The 17634-nt window shown below is 34.1% G+C and overlaps 1 protein-coding gene and 1 pseudogene across 2 annotated transcripts; one reads left to right on the top strand and one right to left on the bottom strand.

Moving 5' to 3' along the window:
* Positions 1-1643: 1643 nt before the first annotated feature.
* Positions 1644-5669, top strand: LOC145642576 (putative boron transporter 6; annotated as a pseudogene).
* Positions 5670-6004: 335 nt separating this feature from the next.
* Positions 6005-17042, bottom strand: LOC145555626 (potassium channel AKT1-like). Of its 2 annotated transcripts, none has more exons than XM_081617370.1 (12): positions 16758-17042; positions 11531-11896; positions 11387-11444; positions 10979-11296; positions 10503-10748; positions 10156-10254; positions 9733-9765; positions 9449-9634; positions 8768-8962; positions 8555-8630; positions 7385-7954; positions 6005-6844 (listed from the first exon to the last, which is right to left on the bottom strand). In XM_081617370.1, exons 1-12 carry the CDS (start codon positions 16931-16933, stop codon positions 6594-6596), a joined length of 2574 nt encoding a protein of 857 aa, XP_081473496.1. In that variant the 5' UTR covers positions 16934-17042; the 3' UTR covers positions 6005-6593. The 2 variants fall into 2 exon arrangements, with proteins under 2 accessions (XP_081473496.1, XP_081473495.1); XM_081617369.1 differs by lacking the exon at positions 16758-17042 and adding an exon at positions 13920-14376.
* Between the last annotated feature and the right edge of the window lie 592 nt (positions 17043-17634).

The following is a 17634-nucleotide window of genomic DNA, read 5'->3' on the forward strand; positions in this document are numbered from 1 at the left end:
GCCTTGAAATGTTGTATCAATTGAGATTTTTGCTAACAGTAAATCAATGAATTGAGAAATACCACGCACGTACTTACCGCGTCTTGTATGAGACCAATACACAAAAATTTTGTATGTACGGAAAAATTTAATAAATATTACTCCTTCCGTTTTTAAATACTTGCTCCACTTTTCTTTTTTTGGCCGTTTTTATATACTTGCTTAATTTCCTTATTTGGAAAGTTTTTACAATATTTAATTAATTTCTACCACCTAGTGGACCCAACAAATATCATATTTTATTCATTTCATATTCTCTCACCTTCAATTTCTCCATTACTTTTGCTTTTTACAATTTTTTATTCTTCCACCAACCCCACTACCTCCATAAATTATTACTTTCTCCGATTTTTCCTAAAACTCCGCGCATGGAGAAATGAAGCAAGCATTTAAAAATGGAGGGACTATTTCATGAAATACTTTTGTTGACGTTTTTTAGTTGAATAATTTAGTAATTTGATAATATTTTTCATTTTGAGATTAAGGAGTTTAATTTAACTAAAAGCGTATGTAAATCAAGCATGTTTGGTGGAGTTGGTGGAAGACACCTTTAGTGACCTTCAAAAAAATTAAAAAACTTCAAGTCTTACCAACTATAATTGTCTATGATTAGGGCAATCTCTGACCTCCCTTTTTCTTAAGCGTTGACCCGTGTAGCTAAGCTAGCTTTACTTGTGAGAGGTCCTAGTTTATTAGTGTCTTTTAGTAATTTTTTTTTAAAAGGTGCACATATTTAAAAAAAATTATAATAAAATTACAAAATCAAGGATCGATGAAATGGAATGACAGTTAAAAATCATTGGCAGGATGATGGAAGATTCAACCACCATATAAAGGAGTCAAAAATCTCTGATGGGTAGCAGTATTACACGTGTCAGAAGCCCACAAGCTTTCTCAAAAAAACTTCAAGAAACAGGGGAAAAAAAATGATCCCAATCTTAGATCAATATTTCGAGTGCAAATTATAGAGGGCTGTATTTGATAATTTTCCTGAAAAATTAAAACAAATTTGTAAGATTTTTATTTTACATTTTTTAATATTGATTTTAAGGTTATTACATGCATTTTATTTACATTAAAAGTAACTGTATCATTCTTTCAAAAAACAAGTAATGTATATCATCTTCATACAGATTAATTATGCAGATTTAATATTTTTAGGTTCATCGTTAAAGGTATGTTAATTGTATGGAGACATTGCATTATGTCATCTTATGTTGCAGGAATATTGTTAGATTTTGTATTTATTGATCTTCATGATCACATGTTTTTGATTTTTATTCTTCTAAAGTTCTAGGAGTTTGGTTAAGACAACGTTTTTAAAATATAGCTTTCATTTGCTAGAATAACCACATTTTAGGTATGGCCTCGAACCAGCCTCGAGTAGGAGGATTACTTGTGCATGATGTTTGTTCTACATTACGAGGGAAATTCAGATCTTTCAAAGCTGATATGTTTGTAATTTTTAGTTGTTCGCATTGTCTTGACTCTTGAAGCCCCCTGTGTACTCATACGATCTCATTTGCTTTTACTCCCCCCGGTCCTTAGGTTCTTACTAATGAAATCAATTTGTTGTATGCAGTTTGCGTTCTTTATGAATTGCAATGGACACACCAACCATCCCGTTTGAAGGTATAGCTAGAGATTTTAAGGGACGATTACCTTTCTATAGACATGATTGGCTTGGAGAAACTAGTATAAAGTAAGTTTTTTTTACTCTTAATACCTCAGAACAAGATCCTCTTCAGTTATTTAAATGAAGTTTTCTGCTGTTTCAATCTCATTCTAGTAAAGAAATGGTCTAGTAATTGGAAAGGATTCTCACCCCTTTTTCCTCGAAAAGAGGCTATAAGATGATTTATATCCCCTGGCTCAACATATGCAGGATATTGGCTCCAACAACTTGTATATTTTTTGCGTCTGCTCTTCCTGTAATTGCATTTGGAGAGCAATTAAGTAGGGATACAGGTATGTTGCCTAGTGAACTATAGTCATTTGAAAAAAAAAACTCGATCTTCTGCATTTCATGTTGCTGAATTGGTAATATTCCTTTGTTGTTAGATGGAAGTTTAAGCACAGTGGAAACACTTATTTCAACGTCTATTTGTGGAATCATTTTCTCTATATTTGGAGGGCAGCCGCTGCTGATTTTAGGTGTGGCTGAACCTACAATAATCATGTACACTTACCTGTACAATATATCGAAAAAGAATGATAAAGTGGGGAAGGAGCTTTTCTTAGCTTGGGCAGCATGGTGAGCTAGAAACTTCTGACAGTTGAAATGGTTAGGCTTCAGTATCATGCTTGACTAAATATATTACTGATATATTTCTTCTGTTTGTTATAGGGTATGCATTTGGACATCCCTCTTCCTGTTCCTTCTTGCAATTTTTAATGCTTGCAATCTCATTAGTAGATTTACGAGGCTAGCTGGGGAGCTCTTTGGCATGTTGATTTCTGTTCTTTTTATGCAACAGGCGGTTGAGGTATGCATGGATGTAAACAAGAGGAATATGCATGCGTAAGTATATTAGTTTGAATTGATCATTTGATTGAATTGGCTTGTTTATTTGGCCAATGGCAGGGTTTGCTTGATGAATTCCGCGCACCTCATGGGAGAGAGCATAAGGAAAGGGGTGATGATTTCCTGATGATTTACGTGAATGGCTTGCTTGCTCTAGTCTTCTCCGTTGGGGTACTCTTTACTTCTTTGAAAAGCATAAAAGCACGATCATGGAAATATGGCACAGGTATTCTGAATTTCCCAAGGGGTTTGTCTAGTTTATTGTGAAAGCTTAAATTTGTCTTTAGCCACCTCAATTTCTCCTTTTGCTGCAAAACCTCCCTTGATTTTTCACAGTAACAGTTGGTATTTTGTCTTGTGAATAACAGGATGGTTTCGGAGCTTTATAGCAGATTATGGGGTTCCCTTCATGATCGTTGTATGGACAGCATTGTCATATGCTATCCCTAGCAGACTGTCTTCTGATATACCCAGGCGGCTTGATATTCCATCCCCTTGGGACTCTGCCTCGCAATCCCATTGGACAGTTTTTAAGGTCAGTGTTCTTACAGAGAAAATGCCATTAGCCTAAGTGACTGAGAACTATCTGCAGCAATTTTTGTTGATAACTGGATACATGCTGCAGATTTGATTAATTTACGTGTAAATACTTCACAAAATAGATTTTTTTGGAATGCAGGATATGCCAAAGGTCCCCATTGTCTACATCCTTGCTGCTTCTATACCTGCAGTGATGATTGCAGGACTTTATTTCTTTGATCACAGTGTCGCGTCTCAGATGGCTCAGCAGCAGGAGTTTAACCTTAAGAAACCTTCTGCTTTCCACTATGATCTTTTTTTACTTGGATTTACAGTAAGATTATTTGTAAGCATTTTCAGTGCTCACTGTTTCGAAAAAAAAAAGCACCTTGGCTGAATAATCTCTGTTACTATTGTCTTTACAGACTTTGATCTGTGGGTTACTAGGACTCCCTCCGTGTAATGGAGTCTTACCGCAAGCTCCTATGCACACAAAGAGCCTTGCTGTTCTGAGGAGGCAGGTTAGTGAGCATCTTGAGAGGAATAAGAAAGGTAAAAATAATCAGCTTCTCATATGATTTGAGTTCAGTTCTTATACACTGTTAATGGACCACAGTTGATCCGAAAGAAGATGATAGCCAAAGCTAAAGAATGCATACAGCAGGATGCTAGCAACACAGAACTGTATCAGAACTTGAAAGATGCCTTTTTAGAGACAGAACCTGTTCCTAATGTAGGTGTTTGGTCTCATGTATAAGTATGTTTTACAAAGTAAATTTAGAAAAATCTCGGTATGACACGGAGGAGGCTGATATCGTACAACTTTTTATTGACAAGTAATGTCATTTCTCTTCTCGCAGGAGGCTGCTGTCTCAAGAGAACTAAGAGGGTTAAAAGAGGCTATAATGAGTCACAATGGGTATGTGAAGAAAATTGATCCGGCTAAGCAGATTGACATTCACTTACCCATCAGGGTATCTGAACAGAGATGGAGCAACCTGTTGCAATCCTTACTTGTTGGCCTCGCTGTTGGAGCAATTCCCATCATAAAAAAGATACCTACATCAGTTCTATGGGGATACTTTGCATTCATGTCGCTTGATAGCCTTCCTGGAAATCAGTTTTGGGAAAGATTGCCACTGCTACTTGTCACCCCAAGTCGTCGATACAAGTAAGTCTCCTTTGTGTTTAAATTTATAATACAGGTAAACATGGGAATTCCGAATTCAGTTTGTTTGGTCAACAATTTTTTTTTTCTTGTGCTTATTTTTGGAACGATGTTTGACAGAGTTTTTGAAGGAAACCATGCTTCATTTGTAGAGTCAGTGCCATTCAAGTATATCATGACATTTACAGTGTTCCAATTAGTATACTTCCTATTCTGCTTCGGAGTAACATGGATACCTATAGTCGGAATTTTGTTCCCATTGCCATTCATCTTTCTAATACCTATCAGAGAATACTTGCTTCCTAAGCTGTTTCCATCTGAGTATCTGCAAGAACTGGATGCTGCTGAGTACGAAGAAGTCATCGCTGTACCTCACATGTCAATGAACGCCAGAGATAAACGATCTATATCTATAAATGTAAGTCCTTTCATCTGATGTTTTCTTACAATGTCATCTTACACATCTTTCCTGCTCAATCAGAGCTAATAATTTCGGATTTCCCATCCTTTTTTTTTGCAGGATTGTTTAGCTGAATACCAGGAAATGGTTCTCTCCAATGCCTAGCATTCCAGCAACGGTATGTTTGCTGCTATGCTCATGCTCTCTTAAGTGATACATGATCATCCTTACTGAACTAATTCTGACTAAATTAGCCCTCTTTTGTTCAGCCGAGTATAATACTTTCTGCATCATGAAGTGTTTTCTAATGAGCTCGACTTGATTAACAATATGCTTTCTGTAGCCTGAAGGCTTAATTGCTCAGAAACAGCAAAACAATACAACAGGATACACCCTCTTAGATCTATATTAAATTAGTCTCACCAATTTTTTTCATGATTACATTCATATTTGGGTTTTTCTATATAGTAACCCTATTTTTTTTTACTTTTCTACGTTGTGCCCTAACATATATCACTTTCTACACTGTAACCCCAATATGTTTTTTGTTTCCATACGGTAACCTTGCCGCTATCCTGCCGTTAAAAAATTCTGTTAGTGGGGCTCACTCTCCATTATTAATATTTTTTATCGATTTGCGCGTTAAAAAATATTCCGTCAAAGGTTTCGGGGGCTATTTTGGTTCTTTGGGGACTAAATTGAGCTCAGATTTGGCAAAAAAATAACGTAAATGCCTCGTTTTGTGTGTTAAAATGTGAACACGTAAATCGAGACATTTCTTAATAAGCAATTTTTTTCATGATTACATTCATATTTTGTGTGTAGCATTCATTAATGACACGGTGCATGACTTTGTGTAAAAACAGGAACCAGAACCAATTGATGTAATCGATGATGGTGATAGGACTCTGTATGACGGGGAAGTATTTGATGCCATGACAACTCGAAGAGGCGAACTGAAGCATAGAAGTATGAGTTCTCGTAGGTTCCGAGGAAACTCTTTTACTAGATATGAATAGTTACTCATGTACAGAGCTGTGTAATACTGAGAATCTGAGATGTTCAGAAGTAGTTACTAATTCTAGAGATGTTCAGAAGTAGATACTAATTCTAAAGTTCTAAACATTAATGATTCGTGATCTAACTTCTTGATATGCCCCTACTAACATCGCGACAGGAAATAGAAACGTAACTATTGTAAATGGTATCAGTTAAATCATATCAGGTCCTTAATAACAAGAGCTTAGGACAACCAGTTCCAAATATGGTTATGAATTCTCAGTTTCAAACTTGTGGTGTTAATTCTGTCAAAGTGGAATCAAAATAGAGCAATAACAAATGAATTGAGACCACAAGCAAAGAAGCAAAATTCTTTTGACATTTGAACTAGTAGATTACATTTCCAAAATCATCATACTATACATGATACAAGAACTGAAGTATAGAAAGGATAACTTTTCCTTTGCCTTATTCAGTTGAGCCGTTCCGAGAATGCCCTTACACATATCCCAATCTACGTAAAACTACACCAAAGAGGGTGTATCTACCCTTCAAGTATGGAGTATAATTTTGTGAGCTAGAAACTGGAATTTGTACTTGGAAAATAACAAATAAAAAATGGAAAAAATTACAAAAACATGTAAGCAGAACAAATCTATTCTATAGGTATTTCCTGTTTCTAAGAATATACGGCGCTCCAAATCCACAAAGCCATCCCTGGTAATGATCGGGGACACCAATTTAATCTCGGTATTTAGTAATCAGTATAGTACCATTCCTGAATAGGTCATTTTATAACGCCTTTTGATTTCCATTGGCTTTGCCAGGGTAATCTTCCGATCAATTATTGGCCAGGATTATGAATACTGTGACAGTCATGGTTTCTAGAGAAGATAGATGTTAATGGAAAGCTTACCGAGAATGAGCTTTCAAGGAATTTGTTTTTACGAACAGATGAGTGAGAGTTGATCACCATCTCTTATAAGATCGATTTCATCAATTTCAGCACCTTCTAGAGTGACTACTTTCGTACAATGACAATTAAATTTTTTGCTTCCGGTTTCAAGCAGTTCTTGCAGAGTCTTTGGCAACATTACAAGTTTTGTAGTCTCACTTTTCTCTGGGCATCTAAGAATTACTCTAGCAACTTGGTTCCCCAACATACTCGAGAAACCATTGAGATCAGTAGATTCACCTGCAAGTTTTTAGAAGTTTGTGATTAGTAACACAGACAGTGGGCAAACAATCAAATGAGCTCAATGTGTACATTCTGAATCTCTGATCATATCAATTAACAAAAGTCCTCTTTTATAAGCAGTTGACATAAAGACAAGAACTCTGTAACTCGTATTTTTATAAAGAAATCCATAAAATGCAGCATTTTTCATTCTTATGATTATTAGTTCATGGCTAATTTGGTATAAGGTGATTAAACAAATGGCCAGTTGATGCACTAAGTTGACAGTATTGAGGCCCAATTCACTTCAACTTATTAATAATAAGCTCCAGTTTAAATCATTTACTCATTAATTATCAGTTTTATTAAGCAAAATCTAGTTCTGATTGCTGCATACTAATTTTTTTTTTTTTTTTTTCCTTTTCTTTTTGTGTGTGTTTAAAAGAGCCTAAGATAAACTCATGTATTATTAGCCTATATAAAATAAACTGTAAAAATTCAAAGCTGGATACCAAAAACTATAAATAAATACAGAAGTTTGATTCAACCAATGCTCACCTCTAGTGGCAGCTGAGACAAAACCAAATAGTGAGTTTTGAAATGTGTCAACCTGACGCCTAGGGTGATTATCAACCTGCGTCATTTGAATTGTGTTTGGAGGAACATCTATTGTACCAGTACTCGGATACTTCATGATCCGAGCAGGACCAGCTCCCTTATCAGGAAATCTTACAGTTGATTCTAGGCTAGCTGCCTTTTTCTTAGATTCAAATAATGCCTTTATATCTTCTTTCCCTTGAAAATCTGCCAAACTTCTTGCTGTCCATCCATCCTCATCATACTTGTCAATATCTGCCCCTAGCTCTAAAAGGAAATTGACAGCTTTAATATCTCCATTAGAAACTGCAGCATGAAGTGGTGTAGATCCGTCACTCCCAGGCAATGTCAGATCTCCACCATGACGAACAATAACCTTTAGCAAATCCAGGTCACCCTGCTCTAATGCATAGCAAGCATATCGATATACATCACCCAAAGCTATATTGGAACCACGGTCTTTGAGTAGCTTGATCATGGAGTCATTCTTGGCTACTAGTGCATCCCAAAGGGGAATGCTCCCTTCAGAGTCTGTTTTAAAATAAAAATCGCATATAGTGGCTCATCAGAAGATTGATTTATAACAATAAAATTAGACTAATAAAAAGTATGAATCTCAATTGAGCATTAGGTGTGCATATTCTGGTCCACAACAGAAAATGAAGAGGAACAAAAGGCTCATGTTGGGCCAGACCAAATGTCTTGTATTTCCTCGTTTAAAAATATTTAAATTTGCACTTTATATACTCATTCATTTCTTTCTTTGTATTTTTTTTTAGTTACAATCACAATATATAGTTTGAATTCTATAAGAAACCTTAAAATGACAGGAGAAAAAATTGTGAAAATAATATAACCGCCCAATCCTCCAATTTCTGGTCTAGTGTTTCTTAATGGACAGCTATCCTTGCAAATCTCTACAGTTAATAAGAACATCCTCAACGCATCTATTAAGAAAAGAAGTATACAAATGGAAAGACCAACACCACCAACTATTCTAAGTCAAGTTTTACAGAATCGGCCAACATTTAGTCCAATGGGCCAGAGGCCACTGTTCCAAAGTACAACAGAAAATCAAAGAACACAGAACAAGCTTGAAATGAAGATTGCCAAGTGTTGTTTCACATATACCTTTGATATTTGGTTCTGCTCCATGTGCAAATAGGATATTTGCAATACTTTCGTTTCCGTTGGCAGCAGCGATGTGCTGGTGTATACATTAGCAGAAAAGGATAGTGAGTGTCTGAGTGATATAAAAAGGGTAAAAAGAGAAAGTCGTAGATCAACCACACAAACTTAGTATTGATAGTGTGTGCAATGTCATGAGTTAAGTGCACTGCATACCAGGGCAGTGCGGCCATTCATGTCTCTCTCATCAGGATGACAGCCTCGTTTCAGCAAGTGTTGCAACAATGGCTCATCATCTCTTGCAGCCGCAAAACATAAACTAAGAGGCAAATCCATTTGACCTTGAGCAAGCATTTTCTCAACATCTACCAGAACAGCTTGCATAATTGGATCCTCCTGAGTTTTTAAATGCTGCATTAACAAGCAAACATAAAACTAATGTTAATAAAATTGACTTTCTAATGTAGTGAAAACTTCACTACTTTTTCTAACATTCGGAATATCATGAACAAAATCAAAATAGGGTTGTTAAACTGTCATAAATTCCTATTTACTGTGATTATTGTGAATTATCAACTAATTGTTGCACATTAGATTACATGTCAATAAAAAAACTATCGCATATTAGATGACATGTCAATTAAAAACAACCTCCCAGTTTATCAAAGTGTAAACCTGTTTATATAATAAATCATAAATTCATAAGCACAAAAACCTCTAGAAAATCTGCAATGTAATATTGTAACCATCATACTGAGCCACTTGTATTATATATCTAACCCAACTTCCTAAGCTCCTACTGCCGAGACCCTACTCTTCATAATTTAATGCTTTTTGAGATAAAATTCTTGTGCTGATAAATATATTAATAGTGAAAAACAACTCAAAAACACAAACCTCGAGGAGGTTATTCATGATAATAGCTCCATCTCCAACATTAGCTTGGACAAGATTCAAAAGGGCAGTTCGATTTAGACGCAGTAGCTGACACAATCTCTTGGTGCGAACAGTAAAGAGCTGCGGTCTGTAGCAAAGAACACCTATCTCCCCACATACATCTCCAGCTTTAACCTCCTTAACAACCTGTAAATAGAAGTCTTCAATTAAAAACAGTAGGCATTACACAGAGTCTACCAGCATCACGTAAAGATAATTTGCAATATTAAATATCAAAAGCTTGCCTGTTCAACTCCAAGTTTCTGCACAATAAACTCCTGCAAGAAAAGCCTCAGTCAAATGCCAGAAAGTCTACATTATTTACTTCAGAAAGAAAACGAGTTTACAAGACAGTAACTATTTACAGCAACTTTTTTGGGATCTATATTGTGTTCTAATATTAAAAGAGCTACAGAAATCCAAATCCCTTTCTCGTGCTCAAAATCCTGATAAAACATCACTTGTGCAAAATGGACTGCATGGAACTTTTTTTTTATTTTATTATGGGTCTAGAGGAATAAAGAACTACTGTTCCAGATAGATGGGTTTAGAACCTCTGAACCTGTTTTTGAGAAAATGCCTTCCACTTTACCAGCTAATCTAGTTGTATATGCAGGCTTGCTTAGTGTTACCAGTAACATGCATTATAAATGAGAGTTCATTCTCACCATTGTGCCATGGACCAGCACATAGAGATCTGTAGGGGCTTCATTTTGTAAAATCACATCTTCTTTGGGAGGGAAGTACTCAGCTTTCATCTCTGAAACCTTAATTAGATAGGAAAGAAAATACACAGTTAGCAGCAAAATTAAGAGACAAGAATGAAAATTAGCAAAAATAAAAAAATAAAAAAATAAAAATCCTCAAGCATACAAGTATTTTAAAATAAACAAAGTATGAGATTAGAATTAATGTCAGAAAAGGACATCTCTAGTATATAGGACAAAAATCCTGTCGTATGATACTACGTATAGTGGAAATTCAGGCTAGCAACAAGAAGGGATTTTAAACATACCAGCTGGAAAAGCAGGTCGTTTGATACTCCGCGAAATAAGTACACCTTATCAAGCAGAGAATAGAAGAGATAATGTGACACACTTGATTTAATTGCCTTAGGAAGGGATTCGAGAACCTCTTGCTGTTGCAACCCTTCTGAATCAGCTCTGTATTTCAAACACAAGTGAGAGATCATTTGATCTTGGAGGCGAACAGGAAGCCTATTCCTTTGAGCAAAATTTGAAGCAGCTTGTATTTTGTCCCTCTATGAGTACACAAAACCAAAAATATATAACAAATTAGCAGCACACTCAAAAATCTGAATGCATTGCTATAACCATTGAGTTAATGAATAAGGAAAACACATCATCAGGTATTTGATTACTATTTGCTTCAAATAAATTTCTTAAGACCAACCTTGAAAGAAAGCACACAAGAAAGCAAGCAAGACTACAAGAGCAGTGAGAGAACAAAAGTAGCAAAGTGCACACTTACAAAATTTCTAGTTCGGCTAGTCCCATGAACCACCAAGTTTGTCATATTTCCTATCAAATATGCAGTCAATCCAAGATTGAAGAGCATAAAGAAAATGTCGAAGACCATCTCCCTTATATTAACAGGGTGCAAATCACCATAACCCACTGTTGTGAGAGTGGTTATTGACCAATAAATTGATGTCACATAAAGTAGCCAAAAATTTGCAGTCTGAAAGTTCGGAAATGAAAGAGCAATCCAAGTCTTTTTCGGGTCAGGATAATGGGCTGCAAGGAAAAAGTAGAAGCAGGCAGCACAGTGAACCGAAAAAAGAGTCACCTGCAAAAGAACAAGTTTATAAAATATTAAGCTGGATAAAAGTGAAATCTATCAACACCAATTCAGTTTGAACTTCTAAATTATACTTACACAAATTAGCTTAATGCATCGGATCCAAAAGTAGTTGATATTTCGATCTTTCTCTAATCTGTATATGAAGGTGGCTAACATAAGTGTGTAGAAATTTTGGTAATGTAGTTTCCATACTCCCAAGTTACAATGCCAAGAATTTACCTGGAGAACATCTTACTGACTCTACGAAGACGCCAAAGACGTAACATATTGAAGAGGCCATAGGCATGAATGCTGTCGGGGATGATTTTGTCAACAAGTTCAGAAGGGACGGTTGATATGAAATCGAACAAAAACCAGGTTCTTATGTACTTCCAAGCAATCAACCTTCGGTCATCAACCAGGAGATACGTTTGTGGATCTTGATATGCGACGAAGAAGGTCAAAATGATATCAATAGCAAAAAATCCATTAACAATATTATCGAGAATAGCTAGGCTTTTGATTGGTTTGTCAAGGAATCCAAATTCGAATGGAGACACCCATGATGTATAAAAGACCAAAATTACCAGAAACATTTCCCATATTCTGCACAAAAAAACTTGTCAGGATATATATAAGTATGCAAAATAATATAACCTTCATAAAATACTACATTACTGGAACAAATCTTTGTTTCACGCCTTGTGAAAGAATGAAAATCGATTCCAGATGCAAGCAAATCAATTCATGGTGCATATAGGCAGTGTCATGGGTGGTGGTCCAATAGTACCCTAGATGAAATAAAAACCTATAGAAGATTGTTTCTTGCCTGTTTTCCCTCGCTTTACAATATCACATCTTGCTTCTTATAACTCCAAAAAGTATTTTAAATTGACACATTGATAAGTTTCCATGAGAAGTCACAAAATCCAACAAATACTGGTGATCACAACAAGCCAAGTTCAACTAGCCTTTTGATCAACTTAACTGGACTTGTTAATTATGCTTAACTCAAGTTTGAAACAAGCTTAAACCAAATCAACTTCAGGCAGATCAAGGGTTGGAATGTTGGATTGACTCATTAAATTATTCTAAACTACATAAAGTTATTGTAAAATCCAAAAGATTATATTGTTAAAAACAGAGGTGAAGGGGACTGGATACCTAGTCAAAGTTGTACAAACCAGTCCCAGAACCATTTCTATCAGCCGAAGTCTAGTTCATAATGAGCTCGTCGAGATTTTTAGAATTTATTTATCCTACACTTATTGCTATGTACTCTTTCACTTTATTTTGGTTATTTTAAATTGAAATGTAACAATATTGATGCAACAAACTTACTCATTTTCAAATTAACTTCGTTTTACTTTCTAATGCTCTTCTGATTTATCCCATAAATTGCACACTTCTTCCTTTATAATCCCTCCGTTTCTTTTATTTGTCTTGTTAGCTTTTTTCACAATTCTCAATGCAATATTGTTATAATAGCAATATTTCTAAGAACGTATTACAAAAAATTATAAAATTTATAATGGTTCAAGCCATTATAGTCTTTCTAATGGTGTTCTTCCTTCACTTGGAGCTCGTAGAAATTGTGGTGTCCACTACGAATTTGGGAACTACAAATTCAGAAGAATCTAACTAGAACATAACTACGATTTGAAGACTATATATTCCGAAAAAAAAAAAGAAAAAAAAAATTTAAGCTGATTCCATTTATCTTTAAAAAAAACAAATTCTCATATTTTAAAATCCATCAAAGCAATTAGATGGCCCATGAAGGGTCTCAAAAACCACAAAAAATACATTGTCTAAGCAACTAAATAAAATACAAGTCCTGCTCCTGTCTTATTATGGTTTCTAGTAGACTTGCCAAACCTAGTCCAACCCTGATCACTCGACCCAAAACTAAACCATATTTGAAATTGGAAACACGATTGTAACCCGAACAAAAGTTTGATGTGCTGCCTTAAATTGACAATTTTGATGACTATCATTGAATATCTATAACAACAAATTAAAAAGCATACATTAAGATTATATTTTATACTAGTTTCAAACTTTCAACCACTAAACTGAAAATATATTGACCCAGAACTTACCAAACCCAACCCGGATATTTCTAGCACCCGCGTATGACCAAATCACCTAGACTAACTGACTCAAAAAACCCAGTTCAATTGACCACTTTACTTCATTTACTAGCTTATTAGTTGACCAGTATTTTCTGTTTTGGACCTGAAATTGAAAAAGGCTTAGCCATTTTTAGAGGTTCAAACCTTGATACTAATTTTTGATTACCCCTACACAAATCAGAGTTCATAACTTTATTTAGCTAGTTAAAATCCCAAATTATAAGCATAATTCATACGGAGTAATTCATAACTCATAACATCAACCTTAATTAAAAGCCAAAAATCACACAGAAAATTAAAACCCACCAAAAATAATTCAATTCCAAACAACCTGAACTAATGTAGTAAAATTACTCTAAAACCCCAGATCAATTCTAACATATTACATGCAAAAAACAATACAAATGCTCAAAAGATTCAAAACCCAGATGAAATTTCATACTAAAATCAACAAAACTATACAAAAAAAATAAGATTAAGATTAAAGATTAAACCTATAACGATGATTAAAGGGTGAAACAGTAGAACGATGGAGAAAAGCACCCCGATTGCTACGAGCTCCAAGTGAAGGAAGAACACCATTAGAAAGACTATAATGGCTTGAACCATCAATTGAAGTTGGGTCAATTTCAACTTCCATAATATTTTTACCACAAATTGGAGAATTAAACCATGTTTTCATCTCTCAATTTAGCAATTTTTCTCTCTCCTCTGTTTCTGTTTTTTTTTTTTTTGGTAATTCAAAATACCCTGTTTTCTGCAATATTGCTACTGTCCGAGTTCAGTGGTACGGAGTATCATTTTTCTGGCATTGTTTTTGTAGGAAAAGTAGAGAATTATTTTTTGTCTTAAATCTGAAAATACTTTTTTTGTTTTATTCTTAAAATAACCTTAAATGGGGTATATTAAAGGCTGCCTTTTTAAGAAATAATAATAATAATAAAAAAATTAAAAAATGGGTATCAATTTTTTGACTTGGGGTCTAATGGGCGGCTATCTTAGTTGAAATGAAATTACGAGGAAACTCAGAATAATGGCATCGATGGACTTCCATGTTGCTTCCATTAAGCCGAATTTATTTGGGTAATGATTCGATTCTAAACTCGAAAACATAATCTTTCAAAAAAAAAAAAACTCGAAATCGTAATTTACTAGAATTTATTTAAAATCACGTGTTTTTCGTTATAATAAGTACTGATATAAAGAATCTAATTTGAGTTATTGTCAATGTGTGTGAAATGTAACTGTTACGTACGTTAATTTGTAGTTCTTATTGATATAACTACTCATTGATAATCGGAGAAAAAATTGTGATTATTGTATTCAGTAATATAATTTTGTTAAGAAAAATAAATAAAAATGCATGCTTATTATTAATTTATCATTAAGCAAGTATAAAAAAATGTATTTGTAATTGATTGGGAGTATTGTGGAAATACTATTGAAACAATTAATGTTTGGTGAGAAGTGTCTTTCCTCTTATTAGAAAAATATGTAGTGTAATTGACATAGGCCAATTAAGGACTGGCATATATGAGTTGAACTAGATCCCAAATTTTGGAGTTTGTGATGAGCTATTAATACTATTATCTTTTGGGTTGATTTTTCGTAATATTAAATGACACCGTTACTAAATCTCTACTTCTATTAAAGTAACATGAAAGGATTTATTATTTGATAAGGTAGATTGAATTGAAACCAAATCTAATCTAGTAAAGGGTGTGTGCTTGAATGGGTTCATTGATTGTGAAGCCATGTTTAAGGTTAACGAACTCTTTTATAAAAAGTAATGTAACGTACGGAGTACTAAACTTTCTACTTCTTTTATTTTCTTTTACTTATGAAATAAAATTTAGGATGTGTATTTTTAGGATGTATTTAGAGAAGGTAAACAAGCGACATTATCAAAATAATTTTAATGTCGAGCTAGGTATTCTGCATATAAATCAATATATTGTATGTCATGTGGTTGTGTTGTAAGTAAAATAAAATGGATAAAGCGTGTGTTAAAGATTAGATTTTTTTTTTAATTTTTAAAAGCACATTGAATGTTTTATTCATCTTCAATTTCATTTGACAAATCTAAAATACGAGAAAATTCCAAGTCCTAATCATGTGATTTTTTATTTGACCCATTAATTATGTGTATTATTGCAACACAGTATAGTGAATTGAATCTACAAGAAGTTGTTTATTTTGTGTTGGTAATTGGTTGATGAATTAAAAAAATGGAAAATTGAATTTCTTAGAAATTAGATGCATTCATGTCAAAGTAGAAATGTATACATGCAACGTAACCCAAAAAAAATTGGCATTTACAAGTACATAAATTTCGTAGGCATTGGAACTTGAAAGAATTTTAATCAAGATGGCTAGTAGAGTAGGAAGTCCTAATACATCACCGTTAGACACAAACAAAATTGCATAACAGCCTTTTATACTAAGATGTTTTTTTAGAATGACGTAATATTTATGAGATCCTTTGTAAGACATGTTTTGTTTGTTCAAGGTATTGAACCCATGATCTCACTCTAAAATACTACACCGCCTTTATATTTTTATACGGAGTAACAATTATGAAACTAATATAGATATATCCTAAAATTGGGCCTTCTAAAATTTAATATCGAAGTCTGTTTCGTCGATCACTTTGCACATCCCAAAATCGCTACTTGGTTAGTCTCCTCAAGTCATACAAATACGTGCGTGCAAATACATCTATACATGTATTATTTTTAGGGTGAAAAAGTCAACTTAATAAGAAACCAATTATCTATCTTTCTATAATAAATGATGATTAAGTTTGAATAATACAAAACCTATTGTTACAAATTTACCTAATGATTTCTATACGAGGATCATATTTGTAATAATAGCGTCTTGTAATTTTAAAAAAATAACTTTTTAAATGACTACTTTTGTGAGTCATTGTAACCCTGCAAGCATGTGATCATATCTTAATTCCCCTCTCTCTTTGATCCATCTTACGTATAAGGTGTTTTTATGATGGTGAGATATCCCGATAATCTTATAATTAGGAATAATTTTCACGTTGGTCAAATAATTCATACTCAAACTCAATTAAACCTGAATTTAGACTTCTAATCCAAAATAAAATTCATACCCAATACCCAAAACACCCAAGCTTTTGTACGTGTTGAAATACACGTAATGTTCCAATCTAAACAAGCCGGACGATACTTGATCAACTCAATGCAATTACCATTTTTCATGTCAAATGTCATATACACATAAATGCAAACAATTTCAATTGAAGTGCAAAGTAAAAATTACAAATCACAAAAACGACGACGACAACAACGAAGAGGTACCTATAACGGGGATCAAAAGGGGCAACAATGAAGCGGCCAAGGGCATTACCGCGATTGCTACGTGCACCAAGAGAAGGAAGAATGCCATTCGAATAATGGCTTGTTCCATCTATTGAAGTTGGAGCAACATCACTTAGTTTATCTGCACATACTGAACTCTTCCAAAAATTGTTCATTTTTACTCCCAAAATTTTTTCTATATATTATTGTTATCTACTTCTAATTCTCTCTCCCTTTTTTTTCCCAATATTTCTTTCTCCCATTGTTCATTTATATGTCTAGTGGTTTTTTCAAATAATACAGCTATTTTCTTTTTAAATTTGTGAGATAAGTAACTAACTCAGATCATCTTAACTTAAAAAATAAAAAAGGGGAGGTTTTTCTGATAAACTATTGTAAATGATTGAGTTGACTTCTCCCAGACAGGTAGGTGTTAACTGCTGCTAAGTCAAGCTACAAAGAAATTATTTACATATAATGTAAGATTATTAGCAATACGTAATTATTAGTTTCTCTGTCCCCTATTTATTTGTTTGCCCCATTGCGTTTAGTGAGCCGTATTTTAAAACTTTGAACACATATTATCACAATCATGTTAGATTTTGCTCGGAGGATGCCCCATTTTCTCATGATGAGAAACAAATTTTGTTTCTCATATAGTATTTTCGTAAATAAACCAGCAATAACTTCATTCAATTAAAGTTGTTGATTTATTCACAAAAATGCCCCCATGAGAAACAAATTTCGCTTCTCACCATGAAAAACAGGGAATTTCCCTTTTGCTCGATTTGTTTCAATATCTACAAAAATGTTTTAAGTCGTGTCCAGGAAGCTAAGGGTATGTTCTTATTTATTGAACTGAGCTGATCGAAATGAA

Source organism: Chenopodium album, chromosome 8 (assembly GCF_948465745.1).
Source record: "Chenopodium album chromosome 8, dcCheAlbu1.1, whole genome shotgun sequence".
In the NCBI taxonomy this organism is placed as follows: Eukaryota; Viridiplantae; Streptophyta; class Magnoliopsida; order Caryophyllales; family Amaranthaceae; genus Chenopodium; species Chenopodium album.

Coding starts and splice junctions, on each gene's coding strand:
- LOC145555626 (XM_081617369.1), bottom strand. CDS start 14,107: ATGAAAACATGGTTTAATTCTCCAATTTGTGGTAAAAATATTATGGAA. Junction 11,897..13,919: donor CCCTTTAATCATCGTTATAG/GTTTAATCTTTA, acceptor TTTTTTGTGCAG/AATATGGGAAATGTTTCTGG. Junction 6,845..7,384: donor TGTCTCAGCTGCCACTAGAG/GTGAGCATTGGT, acceptor AAAAACTTGCAG/GTGAATCTACTGATCTCAAT.